Consider the following 17,764-nt stretch of genomic DNA (forward strand, 5'->3'; position numbering starts at 1 on the left):
ATACTTTGGGTAGAAGGCAAATTAATTCAGAGAAGAAGAAGAGTTTGGATTTGTACTCCCCCTTTCTCTCCTGCAAGAAGACTCAAAGAGGCTTACAATCTCCTTTCCCTTCCTCTCCCACCCCCAACAAACACCCTGTGAAGTGGGTGGGGCTGAAAGAGCTCCAAAGAGCTGTGACTAGCCCAAGGTCATCCAGCTGGCGTGGGTTGGAGTGCACCAGCTAATCTAGTTCACCAGATAAGCCTCCACAGCTCAAGTGGCTGAGAGGGGAATCAAACCCGGTTCTCTAGGTTAGAGTGCACCTGCTCTTAACCACTGTGCCATTGCCGCTGTCAGAAGGCAGCGATAATAGGCTTTAAATCAACTGAGACAGTAATAGGCTCACCTGGCTTGAAGTCTAAATGGATGCAAGTATCCCTTCAACAGGAGAGATCCAGTGTGGTGTAGTGGTTAGCACATCAGACTAATATCGGAGAGACCCAGGTTTAAATCCCTGCTCTGCTAGATGACCTGGGCCAGTCACACACTTTCAGCCTAACCTACCTTACAGGGTTGCTGTGAGGATAAAATGCAGGCAAGAGGAGAATGGTGTAAACTACTTGGGGTCTTCATTGTGGGGTATAAATGAATAAAATAAACAGAATCCTGCACCCTGATAGCTTCGGCATACAGAATTCTTGTAAGGTGCTGGATGTTTCATTTCACTGCCTCTTTTTGTGTTTTTCCCCCTTCTGCTTTAACCTGCAGGCCCTTACAGCGCTACTGTCAGATGACAGCAAGTTTGGCTTCATTGTAATAGATGGTAGCGGTGCACTCTTTGGCACCCTTCAAGGAAACACCCGAGAAGTGCTGCATAAATTCACAGTGGATCTTCCAAAGAAGCATGGTAAGAAATAAAATGAAATGGCATCCAACTGCAGTGCCTCTGAGAAGCTTAATGAAAGGTGTATTTTTGAGTGGGTGGAGAACCATGTTTTATTGCCTGCAAATATTAGTGTGTTTGAATTCTGGTGGAAGCATTGTGATGGATCCTGTGAACTGCCAGTGGAAGGGAGAGGTGGATTTTCCCTGCCTATTCCTTTTCCTAGTTACACCCCCCCCCCCCCCCTGAGTACCAAAGTGGTGACGATGGGGAACCTTGGGGTCAAAAACAGTGCCTGATTGGCGGGGAGGTGGGGACTGCAGAGGAGAAAGTGAGTAACTTTGCCCAACCTCCTGTTTCCTCTACTAACAAGGGTTTTTCTGCCAGAAGTGAAGCTTCATAGAATCAAACCCATTGGTGAATAGTTCTGTGAGAATCTGTGGCTTTGTACTGTGAACAGGTTCTAGTAGCAAGATAGGTAAAAATGAGAGGCCAAACAATTCAGGGACTTCCATTTTCTGAATGCTTTATTTTTTTGTATTGTATGTTGGGCAGCAATCCGCTTGTTTTAGTAGTTCTTGTGACAACATATGTATGAAGTGGCCTGTAGAAGTTAATTTTATTGCAAATAATATTTATCAACTCCTGGGTGTCTTTGGCCACAATCGATTCCCAACTTAGGTGTTGTTCGGTCCAGGGGTCTGCAACCTGTGGCTCTCCAGATCATGGACTACAATTCCCATCAGGCCCTGCCACCATGGCTAATTGGCCATGGTGGCAGGGGCTGATGGGAATTGTAGTCCATGAACATCTGGAGAGCCCCAGGTTGCAGACCTCTGGTAGGCCAACTGAAATTGTACAGCCACGTTTAACTTAGAGCTGCCAGCCAGAATAGAAGGATGCTCCCATTGCGCCAGTGAAATTCTGTTCCAAGATAGGTTGTGACAGAAATCACTGGGGCCAAATTAATACGAGGTGACAAATAAGCCTACCTTCATAAGTGGAGACACATTCACATAGCAGCGTGGTCATGCAGGTGAATTATAAATTACATGAATCTGCCTAGAAACAGCTGGTTAAGGGTTTTAACATGGGGCTCTGTTGCGAGTTGGCCAATATGAATCTGCTCCAGGCACCTGAAGGAAAAGGGGACGTTTCATTTTCGCTACACTTTTAACCTCTGCTCTCTCAAAGGAAGAGGAGGCCAGTCTGCCTTGCGTTTCGCCCGCTTGAGAATGGAGAAGCGGCACAACTATGTGAGGAAAGTAGCAGAGACGGCAGTGCAGCTGTTCATTTCTGGCGATAAAGTGAACGTGGCCGGGCTCGTGTTAGCAGGGTCGGCTGACTTCAAAACTGAGCTGAGTCAGTCAGACATGTTTGATCAGGTAAGGGGAAATGTCTTTTGTCGACCGCGTTTGGCTGTGTTGACGCCTGTGTGCCTGATTCCTTTGTAGGCTCCAGTTCGGGTAGTTCGGGGTTAAATTTTGCAGGAAGGATAATTGTGGGCGTTGAATACAGAAGGGACGTCTGCTGACATTGACCATCAGAAACAATGTGAAAACGTCCTCTGGATTCCAGCGTTCATCAGATACTGTTGATCAGAGGCGTACTGCCAATAGGGTCATGGGGTCACCCATATCCCCAGACGCACCGGGTGCTCCCCCGTATGACGAAACTGCATGCGCCCCAGCTGCATGCTGCCGAGCCCTGCCCCACTTCCTTTTTTCAGGCCGACTCCTGCCATCCCCAGGGCGTGGGGACAGCAGGAGCTGGCCTGCAGGGAGGCAGGGGGTGGGGCTTGGCAGCGGGCAGCCCCGACCTCTGTGCAGACTGGCTTTTGCCCTCCCCAGGCCCTGGGGATGGCAGGAGCCGGCCAGCTGGGGTGGGGGTGGGGGGTTGCCTCGGCGCCCCCGAGCACCATCCCCCCCCCCGATACACCTCTGATGATGATGTTTGTATTTAAGCAAGCATTGAGAGCTTAAAACTTCTGAGGTGAATGCAGGCTTTCTGCTAAAATGATGCATTCCTCTCAGTAGAATTGTATGTTTTTAGCGTTCCCTCACTGCAGCCTGCTGATCTCCCCCAAGAGGACTTTCGGGACCAGTATGAGGGTCAGATTGGGGGGGCGGGGGGCTGTGGAAGGAAGAGATCATTGGTGGAAATTATTCCACCCATTCCGTTTGTTAGCTTTAGCTCCATTTTCTAGATTGAGTTCATTTAGAAACTATGGCTTGGACCTTATACCTTCCACCATCACAGCTATCCTTGGTTGCAGATAATGTTCTTCTGATGCGCAACTGGACTCTTTCCTGAACAGAAAGCACCTCTTGCCAGAGGAATGCTCAGTTCTCAAGGATCTGAGCCCAAGATGGAGTTTTTTAGAGGTTTTATTCAGAGACGTTGTTATGTTTTTCATTCCTATGAATTTGGTATAGGAAGTGGTTGGGTGACCTGTATGAAATGCTTGCACTTGACTCTGGAGGTTCAGATTTAGTCAGTCTTGAAACGTTCTTCATCTTTTAGAGCAGCCCTTCTGACGTTTGGTTTTGCATTCTCTTTTTTTTTGTAGCGATTGCAGTCCAAAGTACTAAAACTAGTTGACATCTCATACGGTGGTGAAAATGGATTCAATCAAGCCATTGAATTGTCCACTGAGGTCCTGTCTAATGTGAAATTCATTCAAGAAAAGAAACTAATAGGTATGAATAAATTGGCCTTATGACATTTTCATTCAGCATAAATGAACCCCAGATATTCTGTAGTAGTAGTTAGTTAAGGTATGGGACTCTTCTGCTGTAGAGTAGTGAGAAATAGTACCATGAAGGGTATTGTGTCCTTACTATTGATCAGTTTCCTTGTGGATAAACATACAGTGTTGCTTGATACACTGATTAGGGCCTTGCTTTTAAAGGAAGTGCATCGCTATTATTGTTGCAGTGGACAGACACTTTTGAATGCTGTTCTTGGGAGACTTGCTGTTCAAATGAAACTTTGCAGTAGTTCAGTTTTCTATTGAATTGGAATGTATATTCTGTTGCAATCCCAAAGCAGAAAGGAAATGGAAAATACAACAATGATGGCAAGTCTACCGATAAGCCTCTACAAAAGTTTTCAAATATCTAAAAATACATCAGTGTGCAGCTGTTATCTGTATGTCATATGTTCAAATGCTGATAATGTTGTAAAGTCCTCAATCCATTGAGTTAAGGGAGGTGGCCATTTATCTCTCCAGTGTTGTAATAAAAGTCTTAAACAACTCTTAAGGTCCATTTTTGCTGCACGTTCAAGCTTGTATATAAACTTGCTAGTCACGGCGCATGTTTTGAACAGGAAAAACTGCATTATTTTTTAGTGAGCGTTTGGGCTTAGATTAGGGACCTGAGTAATTCTGGAAATAATTCTAGGATATGATGAGAGTCTTCCAAAAATGCCAAGTGAATAAGGATAGAGTTTATTTTTTGATGGGCTGCTGTTTGATCTGATTCTTGGAAGGTACCAGTCAAAACTTCACTCATGGCCACCTTCTGTGTTCAAAATAGAATCTGATTGTGCACTAATAAAGGGAAACTCCATTTTTTCCCCATTAAGCAGACCTATTGGAGACAATAACATGGTTATGAGGTGTGGAAAGCATTCCCCTCTCGTGTACAGCACTTGCGAATCTGATAGCTGCGTTACTGCCAGTGAACCAGGTCCTCAACTTGATGGGTCCTGCTGTTCTGAAGAACAGAGTTTGAACCCATCCTCTGATTTAAGCTGGTCTTCTGTTGGACGAAGGCTTCAAACTTTGCTCAGTGAAGGGATAGGGATGAGTCACGGTCCGTCCCATTATATTTATGTGATATAATCAGCCCTATGTCTCATAATGACTTAATCCTGTTGTCTAAATTAGATTGCACCCATATTCAAAACTATTTTGATTTATAACACACATGGAAAATTAATTCTCCCTTCTTCTTCTTCTCCTTCTCCTTCTCCTTCTTTTTTTTTGGTTTGCGCTAGGCCGGTATTTTGATGAAATCAGCCAGGACACGGGAAAGTACTGTTTTGGTGTTGAAGACACTCTAAAAGCCTTAGAAATGGGAGCTGTAGAGATCCTGATAGTTTATGAGAACCTGGATATAATGAGATATGTTCTCCATTGCCAAGGCACAGAAGGTATGGGATGTGACCCTTTGTATCTCTGCTTAGAGTGATACGAAAGCACTTTTTAAAAAAAAATACATGTTAGATCCAAGGAAATCTACTGGCGTTTAGTAATTTCCAGGAGAAAGTCTGCCACTATCATACAGAGAGAAGGATCAGGGTTGTCCAACAAGTAGTGTAATCTAATTAAATCGGGGAGATCGGGTAAATGTAAAGGAGTAAGATTCACATACTTGGATCTGATTTCCTTGAATCTGAGACGGTGAAGTGATTGGTGGGCCAGAGATTCAACTGAGCCATCGTTACATGGGCACAATCCTTTAGCCTTTTCTTGCTTATTAAATCTGCCATGTAACAAGGCAGAAGGCATAACATTAAACCTGGCGAGCATTATGGCTCTCCTTTGAACAGGGTTTATTAAGCAATACAGGTAGTGTGCCAAGTTGCCCCGTTCAAATGGGAGAGAAAAATACAGGGGGGAGCACGTTTTCTTGGCTGCGGTCATTAGGGTAGAGAACTCTCTATCCAATAGTTGACCTTTTAAATTCCTATAAGCTTCTGAATAGGACAAGGGGCAAAGTGAATCCACTGACAGTCCAATACGAAAGCACTTTGTGAGGTTGGGTGTCCTCTTGTGCCTGATATTACTCCTTTTAAATTTACTCCTTTTACGCCATCCCTGAGACACCTTTGACCACCCTTGCAAACATGGATCTCAAGACCTGTGTCTTGAGTACACATCGCATTTAGTTATATGGGTCTCTACTCTCGATTCATATTCAGAAAACTGCACAAAAATGAGTGTTCAGCCGTTAAGTGACATTTGAATGTATGCTGATTTCATGCATGCAAATGCAGTGTGATGCATGCAAATAGCCCTGACTTCAGTTTTTAGGGCTTACACCAATGGTTAGCCTAGTTTTGGACAGCTGCCAGGGTCCACTACCTGACTTTTGACGGGCCCTTCCTTTCCCAGCAGGAAATGGGGCAATCCTTCATCTGCTGCTGGGAGTGGACTGTAGAGCAGTTTTGCTCCCTGGTGCCGATAGGTTTTCTGAGAGCAAGGGGACAGCTGGAGGCAGTTCAAAATAACTCCTTTGCACTTACTGTAGCCTTGGTGGGCATCAACAACTCTCGGGGGTGGGGGGGAACGGGACTATGGATTAGTTGTGTTCCCCTTCCTTCAGCACCGTTACAGGGGCATTGTCCCATTTCCTTTGAGGAGGGCATTGGGGGGGGGGGGCAGTGGAGCATGGACGCTTTTCTACCTCTGACATCTGGGAATGGCACCTGACACCAATGGAGTGTAGCTTATTTGCACTTTTAAGCCCCGTTGGGGCTGGCAGTGCTTGGAAAAAAAACCCTGCTGTCTGGTACTTCCTACTTGGAAGAATGTTTGACCAGCGGTGAGCAGAGAAGAGGTGGTCCTCTGGGGTGCATCTTGTCCCCGGCTTCCCCAAAACCCATGAGTTTTAATCTAGCTGTGCAGGCAGTTGTGTCCCTGTCCTTACTGTCATGAAGAGCTCCTGGCTGAGTAGCCTTGAAAGATGTAACTTTCAGCCACATCCATCTGTGTCGTACAGGTAGAAAACGGGATGGAAATCTTGTCTCCTTCAACCTATGCTGAAATCTGGAACGAGTCTGACTCTCCTTTCTTTCATTATCAGCCATTACAATGACTGTAGCAGGACTCCCCCCACAATTCCAGGCAGAAGAGGCAAGTCTGCCTCATACAGAGATGTCACCTGTAGCTGCAGGTGTTCAGAGTAGGCAGCAGAAAAGATGAGCTGCTGCCAGCATAAGACTTGTCTGGAGTAGCAGCACTCCCCTCTTTTTAAAGTCAGGGATGGGTCAATCGCTCTTCTCTGTTGTCAGCTCAAGAGAGAGCGGCTGCTGCCCGAGGCAGATCTGGATAGGCAAGGCTGTCATAGAGTCTTGCCCTTTGGGTGCACGGAGCATGAACTCACTGGCTGTTAACCTTGGGGCCTTGGATGGCCCTCTCTTGACCTAACCTGCTTCACAGAAAAAACTGGAATAGCACCCCCGTGTATGTTTCTCTGAGCTCCTTGAAGGGAGGGCAGAGCATAGACGCCAGTGACCCATTCTGAAAACCTCTCTGGCCATTGGCTACACTAGCTATTAGTGGGAAAGAACCTCCTCTCTCTTAAGATCCAAAATAGGTCAAGAGTCGTGACGCAGCCTAGCTTCTGACAGGCCTGCCCTTTTCCCGAGTTGCCCAACCTTGAGATACGATGCACGCCTTCTCACAAAACAAGTTTCTGGTCCCGTGTCAGTCGTGCTTGGCTTTTGCACTCGTTAGGAATTTTGTACAGTTTAATCTGCTTTGCAAAGTTTTGCTGAATCTCTTTATCTTTTTCCCTACCAGAGGAGAAGATACTCTATTTGACACCAGAACAAGAAAAAGATAAATCCCACTTCACAGATAAAGAGGTATTTTTTCAAACGCTACATCTCTTATGCTAGATGTAGAGAGTGCTGGCAGCTGAGGGTTCAGAGTCTTTGCTTAATGTACCTCACAGGTTCATTGTGATTAGACAATGGTTGTGATACACATATGAGAAAATGGCTGTGATAATAAGCTCAACTGGCAGCCCAGCCCTTATTATTCTCCTGCGTCTTCTAATGATTCCTGTATCTGCCAAATGTTTCTTGCAGGGATGTTTCATTTCTGTTCCTCTTAATGCAGCAGGAGTCGGGGATTGTAGCTTCCTTTCTCTGCTGACTTCCAAAAGCACATGCAGCCATAAGACCCGTTCAGCTGGCAGCAAGGGAATGGAAGCCCTTATGTCTGATTACTTTCTGGCAGAGAAGTGAAAGGAATGGTTTAGGAAGAGCTGCTAGGCCGAGAAATGTCCTGCAGAGAGAAGACCAGACCAGCTTCTGTGGTGCTCCTTTCATCGCTGATCTTATCCCCCCATGAAGTTCACTGGCATAGGCCCACCTGTGGTTTTGAGAGTTCTTGATGTTGACACATCTTGTACTAGTGAGAGCACAGGTGGACTCTTAATCTGGAGAACCGGGTTTGATTCCCCACTCCTTCCACACAAGCATAAGACTCTAATCTGGTGAACCAGATTTGTTTTTCCACTCCTGCATTCCTGCTGGGGGACTTTGGGCTGTTCGCAGTTCTCTCAGAACTCTTGTCAGCCCCACCTACCTCACAAGGTGTCTGTTGTGGGGAGAGGAAGGGAAAGCTGCCTTGAGTCTCTTCCCAGGAGAGAAAGGCGGGGTATAAAATCTTCTCTTCTTAGTGGGTGTGAACCAAATAATTTTTGACACGACAGGTTGGCAAGCTGCTAGGGCCTAGGTGTCAAAATCACGCTTCTCCAGATGTTATGGACTACAGTTCCCATCATCCCCTGCTAGCATCATGCTGGCAGGGAATGATGGGAACTTTAGTCCATAACATCTGGAGGGCCGCGAGTTTGTCACCTGTGTGCTAGGGGAAAGAGGGAGAGCTCTCTAAACTCTGTTCTGTATTGGAGGGGAGCAGTTGGCAAAACCATAAAGGAGCACTTAGAATCATGTCTGCGTAGCAGGGAAAAAGCATGTCAGAGAACGGAAAGTAGGCTTTCTTTCTTAAAGATGAGATTCTGCCACCTATTTGAATACTTAATAGTCTTGAATGACATGAAAGAGAAGCATAATAAAAGGCCAATGATGTAAGCACACGATGGGCTTTCCGGGATGCGCCTGTACCATCATCTTGATGACCTGCCAGCTTTTGTGTGTTTGTAACCATCAGTACTGAGGCGTACGCGTAAAAAAAGGGTCATTGTGACTACTTCCCAGGCATGTAGCTGTATTTTTTTTTATTGGCAGCATGTCCTTCTGTACTTGGCAAAGAGTTGGCATAGCAACTAGCAGTCTGAGTTGCAGGAAACCGCATTGCTCACGTGTTTGCCTTCAAAAAATTTTTGTCTTGTGCAGACTGGACAAGAACACGAGCTGATAGAAAGCATGCCCCTCCTCGAGTGGTTTGCAAACAACTACAAGAAATTTGGAGCCACGTTGGAAATCGTGACAGACAAGTCACAGGAAGGGTCCCAGTTTGTGAAAGGATTTGGTGGAATTGGAGGTAAACAAGGAGAAAGCGGCATGTACGAATTGGGGAGGGGGGGTTACGCTTTATGGTATGAACCAAAGGGGCGCTAATTATGTGGCCGTGGCCTCAATCTGGAATAATCTATGCTTTCCATTTGCACTCGCTCATTTCCCAGTCACCTACCCATTGTGCATTTTATCATTTTATGAAAGTTGTTCCCCCCTGTATGCAACCATGCATCTTTTTGCAGAGTAGATCACTTGAACTGGGAAACATTCTCTTTTGCGGAATATGTGTATCCTCTCCTTCATTTGAAACCTGCAAGTGCCATTTCAGTTGCATTGGATAAGTTTCTTGCCAGCTAGTTATCTCAACTACCAATTGCCACTGGTTGCATACAATGATTTCTACCTGCAGCTTAACATACATTGTATTGTTGAAGGCTTTCACGGCCGGAATCACTGAGGTGCTGTGTGGTTTCTGGGCTGTATGACCGTGTTCTAGCAGCATTCTCTCCTGACGTTTCGCCTGCATCTCTGGCTGGCATCTTCAGAGGATCATCAGATTCTCTGAAGATGCCAGCCACAGATGCAGGTGAAACATCAGAAGAGAATGCTGCTAGAACCCGGCCATACAGCCCGGAAACCACACAGCACCTTAACATACATTTCTAGTTAAAAATAATTTTAAAACTCAATAGAAGGGAAATTCTTAGGTCCATCATGAGACAATTGGGAAGGGCTCTTTTTGCCAAGTCCTTTCAGTAAGTGCTAATATCTCCCTTACGGCATATCTCTCTTCAGGTATCTTGCGGTACCGAGTGGACTTCCAGGGCATGGAATACCAAGGAGGAGATGACGAATTTTTTGACCTCGATGACTACTAGGTAGTCGACCTGGGTCTGGCAAAATGTGCCTCACCCCTCCAGCATCCAACCCAAGGAGCAAACTCGCGATGGAAAACAAAACAGATCCCTGCCTTAGAATTGGAGTATTTCCAGAACTTTATCCAGAAACACCGGGTTGAAAACAGAACGAAACCCTACTGATTTGTCATAGTGTCAGTACAGCAGCAATCTACTAAGTTTCTATAATGCCATTTTGGACTAATTTAAAACAAAAGAATCCCAATTTTTACTTTGACTTAATGGTGAAATTGGTTGCTCTTGTATTTTATGAAAATGATTTTTTTTAACCTTCATGCTACATTAACTGCTGTAAACCTTCATTTGGGGGGGGGGATTAATAGGAAGATTATATTGGTTTGTTTCTTATTTTGATTGGAGACAATTTATTGCTGCATTTTGCAGTGACATGACCCATTTCCATGGCGTTCTTGGCTTAGACTGCAGCAGAAGAATCCTGCAGAGAGAGCACGATTTGTTCCCGTTGTTCTTGCTCTCAGGTGGTGGAGGGTCCGAGGGTTTGAACACAGTGGCATGCCAGCTTGACAGGTGTGACTTGCAAAGTCAGACGGTCGAGGAAGTCCACCCATTTTTATTTTTACTCTTAAGGTTGCGACGGCACTGCTTGTTATCAATCAGAAAGTATGTTTCCATTCACAGCGATCGAAATGCCAGGGTCTGAGCAGGCTTTGATTGGGAATATGAGTTGTGCGGCCTTTACTCTTCCCTCCTGTCAGTCAATAAACAAGTTTCCACAAGCAAGCCTAATGCTTCTTATGCTTGGTTCTATTCTTTATTAGGGTTTTGGGAACTTTTTGTGTTTTTTTATTTTTTTGCTCTGGGGACTGCATAAGATGTCTTGATGGATCAACAAGTTTTCTTTTAACAAAAACTCCGTTCAATGCAAGTAGCTAGCAAAGTATGACTGACTTGATTCTTGGCACAGGTGGCTGTGAAGCATCTTTTTAAAAAAAGCTGGTAAGTTTTTTTTTTAAGAAGCTTGGCGCTAAAGGTTCACTTTCAACACTGTGGCATAGCATAGCACACGGAAGGCAAGTAGCTGGCCTTCTTTTATTCCCCTGGGACTGGCTGGTTTTCTAAAGGATACTCTGATATTTTTAGTGCCTAGCTTTGTTCACCTTTGACTGCTGTCTCTGTCATTTTGGTCAGAAGCTCCCCAAACTTTGCAAATGCCGTGCGTCGTTCCAATAATCCTGTCTCACTTGAATCGAAGAAGGGAGAAGTTTGTCTTAAAAAAAACCTACACCTTCCCATCACAGTGTATTCTTCAAAGAGGTCCAAAATGACGTTCTGTCAGTGCGAGCAATAGAATTTGTATCTTTTTATAACTCAGCAAGCAGGTCATGTTTGCTGTCGTCCACAAGGAGTGTTCTCATTGGGCAGAGTCTCTCAGAGGCCCCTCGTGGGTCTTGGGTGTGCAGTGGGGTTTGCAGAACACCTGTTCACAAGCATTCGTGTGCTCTTCGAAGCAGTACATTTTTTTATTTTGCCATGGTAAATGGGTCTGCTGTGACATGACAAGAGCAGAAAAATTGGGTGTAAATTTACATTTTTTAAACAATATACTGCTTGTTTCACATTTAGGGTATGCAGCTCCTCTCTCTTTTTTTTGTAGTTTTATTTTTACTATTTAAGTTTGGAAATGATGCCAAATTTTTGTATCTCTTTAATCAATGTGTTATCTCTGGTGATATATATTGCATTATATATTGATGTGTATATCAATATATACTGATATGTATTACACTTACACAAACACATTATGAGGGTGGAAATCCTAGCCTTTTTGCATACTACGTAGCCTCTTCAGAGAGCTCCCAGCAGTGATATCTTGGTGTTGTGATGTACAGAAAATGGAGAAGAGTATTAAACCATATTTAAGAATATAGCCTGGATTCCTGATTTTATTTGGACCGGGGGGAAGTGGGAGGGTTTGCAGCATTGACTTGTTGCTTGTCTGATTACTTCAGATTGTTCTTAATAGAATTCGAACGCCTTTGTGTCGTCAAGCAGTATCTGATCCAAAGTTTTCAGTGGTGCTGGTCCTTGAACGTCCGTGGTACCTGAAAACCCCAGTGTAGTGCTTAGCCCTGACTGAGGCTCACACCCTTGGAGACTTCCTACTATCAAAGTACATTATGCGGTCAACAGACCCTTCGGTGGGAAAACAAAATCTCGTCGTCGTGCATGTTTTAACAGAGTTCTTTCAAAATCCAGAATCTTATCTCGGTGGCTGCACTGGAAAAGGCAGCTGTTGTTGCAGGGATTTCCACATGTCTCCCCAGGAAGAGAAAACGTGCGTGGCTGGTCTGATGAATAGCCCAGTACCACGGTGGTCCACTGAAGACCAGATTTTATCTTGGGAACGTCCAAAGTAGTATGTGGTTTCCTTAGTTTTCCTAAAGGAATCGTAATTCCACGCATGGAAGGGATGAATTGACTCTGGCCCATGAATTGTGCCCATGAAATCTTATCCTGTAATAAGTTGGTTGGTCTGCTAAAGAATCGAGACTTTGTGGCATTGCAAGCACGCTAACCGGGCTGTCTCTCGGCAGTTCTCAAGCACGGGGCTGCTGGCTTGCCTGCAGCATTTTTCGCTAATTCTTTTTAGCCGTCGCTTTTGTGTTTCTAGGTCATGTTGACACATTCTTTTCAGATGCTTCGTCTGATAGCTGTTTGGATGAGAGCTGCTGGCAGCGCTGGCCCAAGAGCACGAAAAGTAAAATAGATAAATTGGACTGGAAAGACACAAGTACAGCTCGTCCTACACGGGGTTTTAATTGCTGACTCCTCAAGTCTCTGTGCCAGAAACATCCATAGATAGTTAAACCTGGGTCCTTGATTAGTAATAGACACCATACCACCTACTCTTGAGATCAATTACTCAGAGCTAGAAAACCCCAGATGCACTTAGTTGGGCACTTTGTAAGATTTTTTTTCTGGCCATGCTTTCTTGGGGTCCTGGGACAAGATGCTGTATGTAGCTGATAGACAAGGGTCTTCATTCATTTAGTGCATTAGTCTTGGGAGCCTCAGCAATTAATTCAATGAAACAAATCCCAATTCGAGCAACCAAAAAAATAAGCATGACATCCTAATTCTAGGTTTCAAGCAACACATAACCATAGTAGCATTGAGAGCCAACGTGGTGGTGTGGGTAAGAGCAGGTGGATTCTAATCTAGAGAACCAGGTTTGACTTCCCACTGCTCCACCTGAGTGGCGGAGGCTTATCTGGTGAACCAGATGTGTTTCTGCACTCCTAAATTCCTGGTGGGTGATGTTGGCCTAGTCACAGTTCTTTGGAACTCTCAGCCCCACCTACCTCACAAGGTGTCTGTTGTGGGGAGAGGAAGGGAAAGTAAGCCATCTTAAAGGGGGGGGTATAATTCTATTATTAGGACGTCAGGTGCTCTTAAGCTTGTATGAAAAAATGTTCTTTCTGTGGCCACAATAGCGGGAGGGTCCTGTTTCTTACTCCATTCACTGCTCACTAGATCCAATTTTCCATTTGGGAGGTATAAGCCATTCCTACATCTGTTGGAAATCGAAGGAACTTGAAAGTACATCGTTCTGGCTGTTGGAACATGGATGTGTTAGTTTACATAGTAGCTGCAGTCAAGATGATGACACACAACCCCCTTTCCTCTCGATACGGAAACATCCCTTCCACTTTGGGACATAGGTGAGGCGGTAATGCCCAGAAAACCTTTGTTCCACTGGAGGAATGCAGAAGTCGGGATGATGGAATTTCTTAACAATGACAGAGAATTCACTCTCCCTCAGTCCCCTTGTCTATCTGCTGCCCCTACCTGTCACACATGCTAGGTCACCTTTTGTCTTGCCTACCAGCCAGGGTCTTGAATGTGCCCCTTCCTGCCTGGAGGGATCATCCATTGTGCCTGCTGCAGGTGTTTCTCTGTCCTTAGCATTTATCAAGGCAGCTGTAAAACACCCGCATCTTCTCATACGGGCCTAATGACACCTGGCCTCGTTTCCAGGTCCACTTTGGGTCCTGCTTGGCCTGAGCGCCTGGGGAATCCGGAAACTGTCTTCTGTAGGTAAGCTGTGAGTTGCTTCTAATTAAGGCAGCATAGAGAAGGCAGAACAAAGAACGCCCACCAGGGCCAATTTATCACAGAGAAACTATCCTCAGCTTTATTTCAGGAAACCATCTATAAGCCTGCACTATCTACTTAGCAGGGTGGGAGGAGGCTCTTTTGCCTCTTGAAGCTGGCCCTGGCCGGAAGGGATCTGGCTTCTCAAAGTCCCTTGAAGTCTGCAATGGCAGACAGACTTCTTGGGTTGATAAGAGAAAAAGATGGGCATGGAGAGAGAGGAGATATGGGTGGGGGGGAGGATGTAGGGGGCAGACGGGGGAGAAAAGTAAAGAAAGGAGGCAGAGGAGAGATTTAGGGAAGAGGTGTAGGATTTTGCCTCTCATGGAGCAGCAGTGGCGTAGGAGGTTAAGAGCTCGTGTATCTAATCTGGAGGAACCGGGTTTGATTCCCCGCTCTGCCGCTTGAGTTGTGGAGGCTTATCTGGGGAATTCAGATTAGCCTGTGCACTCCCACACACAGGCCAGCTGGGTGACCTTGGGCGAGTCACAGCTTTTTGGAGCTCTCTCAGCCCCACCTACCTCACAGGGTGTTTGTTGTGAGGGGGGAAGGGCAAGGAGATTATAAGCCCCTTTGAGTCTCCTGCAGGAGAGAAAGGGGGGATATAAATCCAAACTCTTCTTCTTCTCACAAGGAGAAGATGCTGTCTTCCCAGGAAGGAAGGTTGCATGAGAATGCAGACTGTCTGGTGGGAGGCTGCAGGAAGATCTCTCTCCTAGAGAGCTTTGCTTTCTAAGAAGAGAGACAGAAATCCTGGCCTTTTTTATGTGGGGCTGTAATGACATAGGCGGGTTATGCAGCATTAGGAGGGGGGGGGGTTTGCCCTGGCCTCATTGTATCAGGTAACAGAGACTGGGTAGCCTGAGGCTTCGTTTCCATGGGGAGCCCTGAACCCTTTTTGTAATCAATCATTGAATATTAGAATTTAAAAAGACCAGCTTTTACAAATGACTATACACTGTTCCACAGAAATATGTTAGTAGGGTTGTATATTCCCCCACCACAGAGCAAAGCATGCCGGACCTTCTTTGTTGTAGAATGCTCCGTCTGGGTCAGTGATGGCGAACCTATGGCACGGGTGCCAGAGGTGGCACTCAGAGCCCTTTCTGTGGGCACACGTGCACAGAGTTCATCGTGGGGGGGGGGGGCAGAAAATCACCCCACCACACACACATCTAGGGTAGTCTGGGCACGATCCTTTACCTGGGAGTAAGCTCGGTTGCTGGCAATGGGGCTTGCTTCTGAGTAGGGTCGTGATTCCTAGGGTCCTCCTAGGGTCGTGATTCACCCATTCGAAGTGTTGCACGGTTGCTCCACCAAGCTTACTCCCGAGTAACATGTGCCTCGGAGCCAACCATTTTTTCTAAACTAAAACCTCAGTATTCAGGTTAAATTGCCGTGTTGGCACTTTGTGATAAATAAGTGGGTTTTGGGTTGCCATTTGGGCACTTGGTCTCAAAAAGGTTCGCCATCACTGGTCTGGGGCCTAGTGCCTTTCTAGTCCTCCTCCCTCCATCCGTTTGAAAGTAAAAAAAAAAATTGGCATAAATGCTCTTGTTGAAGGCTTTCACGGCCGGAATCACTGGGTTGTTTTTGGTTTCCGGGTTGTATGGCCGTGTTCAATTTTTTCCTGATGTTTCGCCTCCATCTGTGGCTGCATCCTCTGAAGACGCCAGCCACAGATGCAGGCGAAACATCAGGAGACAATGCTACTTCCAAGATTCCCACTGCACTCTAAAATATCAACAGTTCCTACATTATTTGAAACTGTATTTTTACGAGAATGCCTCTTGGTTTTTAATATAACAATTTTTCACCAAATACACAAATTTATTTTCTAATTGAACAATTAAACAAAATTAAATGCTGACATATCTTGATTTGTTCAGGCAATTTGTTAATTAAAAGGAAACGCTTTTACAGACAAACACAACAAATTGACATTTGAATATTGGGTGGATCTTCACACTGGCTATACTCAGTTTGAGAGAGCCTTGATTTTCAGTCAAACCAAGCAGCCGCCAGCTGGCATATCTACCCCTCTGCTGGGTTAAGTGCCCCGGGGAGGGCATATTATGCCACCTCTAGTAGTCACTTCAGCTCCCCTCCCTGGAGTGAGCTGTCAGTCTTGCCACCATGATTGTCACAAACAATTTATAGTCCACATTCAACAACAAAATAGACCTATATGACAGCAGTAGTTCTAAATCGTTCCCTTATTTGTGAATCAATGTGGTATGTACTTCTTGCCATGTTGGAGATAACTTTTTCACTTGACTTATTTCATTCATCACTTTAAAAGAAGGTAAAATTCACTTCTCTTTTAAACCTTTGTACTATTCTGCAGTTAGAACATCTGGTCCTGGTACTTTTCATTTATTCTGTCCCTTTATAGCTTGTGATAATTCTTGAATTGTAATAATTCTGGTTCAAAGTCTGTCTGTGTTCCATTTTGAATTTTTCAACAGATATTTTCATGTTATAATCTTTTAAAGTAGGTTCCTCTGCATTGCCTTTTTATGTACACATTTGTAAAAAAAATGAACAAATTGTTCTTATATTTCTTTCTCCCTAAAAGTAGTTTTGTTTCCTTTCTTCACTCCAGTAGTTGTCTTTTTCCCCATTTCCTTCCTTAAACAATGAGCTTTAAATCTTCCTGTTTTAGTTGCATGCTCAAAATTTCTTTGTTTTTTTAAAATTAAGTTTCTCCTGTATTTCTTCAGTTTCCAACAAGTCTAACTGTATTTTGTGCTTGATTTCCTTCAAATATTTCTTATCCATTTTTGTGTTCTTCCAGTGTTTTCATTCTTTCTAAAATGTTGTTTGTTTGCCCTATTCTTCTGTTGCTATTTGAAGCTACTGTTTTGAAGCAAAGCATAAAGGCTTTCGTAATGCATCGATTTTCTCTAGATTTGTGAGTAAAATTTTAGAAATCCAGCACCCATCTATTCTTGAATATGTTTGGTGTTTATCTGAAAAAAGTAGCATCTTGTATCAGTGGTGGGATCCAAATATTTTAATAACAGGTTCCGATGGTGGTGGGATTCAAACAGTGGCGCTGCTGCACACACGCACCTCCAGTCCCTAGTGGGCAGGGAGGTTGCTTTAGTAACCCCTTCTCGGCACTCAGAAAAAATTAGTAACCACTTCTAGAGAAGTGGTGAGAACTGGTTGGATCCCACCTCTGTCTTGTATTCAGATTTTTGACTTGCCAGGGATCTACTAAATTCAATATTTAGATGGCTTCTTAGAAAAATAAATGTGGGAAAACTGAAAGAGAAATATCTTAAACATCCTCTCCATATCCTCTTAAACATCCTCTCCATATTACTAAACTTTTTGTTATGACAAAAGTTGCTCAGTCAAAGCTGTTTTGTCAGAGATTTTAAAGGGGAAAATTTCCTTCTGGCCACAGGCAGATGCTTGTGTCTGTGAGAGGCAGATCCTCTCTCTCTCACTGAGACTAGAGGGTGACTCACTATAAGGTTCCTTTTTTAAAAACAAGCTTCAATTGGTTGCAGAATTAGAGTCTTATTTTCTGTTGTTTCTGCTGAAACAAGCGGAAGGAAGCAGTGATATTTCTGTCTGTCGAGGTAAATGGGAGTATTCTAATGTAGACTCCTTTCGTGTCATAACATCACACTCTTGT

The 17,764-nt window shown here is 44.6% G+C and overlaps 1 protein-coding gene across 1 annotated transcript in view; it reads left to right on the forward strand.

Annotated features, from left to right (window-relative positions):
- ETF1 (eukaryotic translation termination factor 1) overlaps nt 1–11,887 on the forward strand; it is a 35,844-nt gene extending 23,957 nt beyond the window's left edge. Inside the window, exons 5-11 of the mRNA XM_048500007.1 lie at nt 748–886; nt 2,057–2,247; nt 3,432–3,561; nt 4,865–5,020; nt 7,395–7,459; nt 8,960–9,107; nt 9,878–11,887. Coding sequence (XP_048355964.1) covers nt 748–886; nt 2,057–2,247; nt 3,432–3,561; nt 4,865–5,020; nt 7,395–7,459; nt 8,960–9,107; nt 9,878–9,960 — 912 coding nt within the window. The 3' untranslated portion in view covers nt 9,961–11,887. The remainder of the gene's footprint in view (nt 1–747; nt 887–2,056; nt 2,248–3,431; nt 3,562–4,864; nt 5,021–7,394; nt 7,460–8,959; nt 9,108–9,877) is intronic.
- Nucleotides 11,888–17,764: the final 5,877 nt, after the last annotated feature.

This window comes from Sphaerodactylus townsendi, linkage group LG01, assembly GCF_021028975.2.
Source record: "Sphaerodactylus townsendi isolate TG3544 linkage group LG01, MPM_Stown_v2.3, whole genome shotgun sequence".
In the NCBI taxonomy this organism is placed as follows: domain Eukaryota; kingdom Metazoa; phylum Chordata; class Lepidosauria; order Squamata; family Sphaerodactylidae; genus Sphaerodactylus; species Sphaerodactylus townsendi.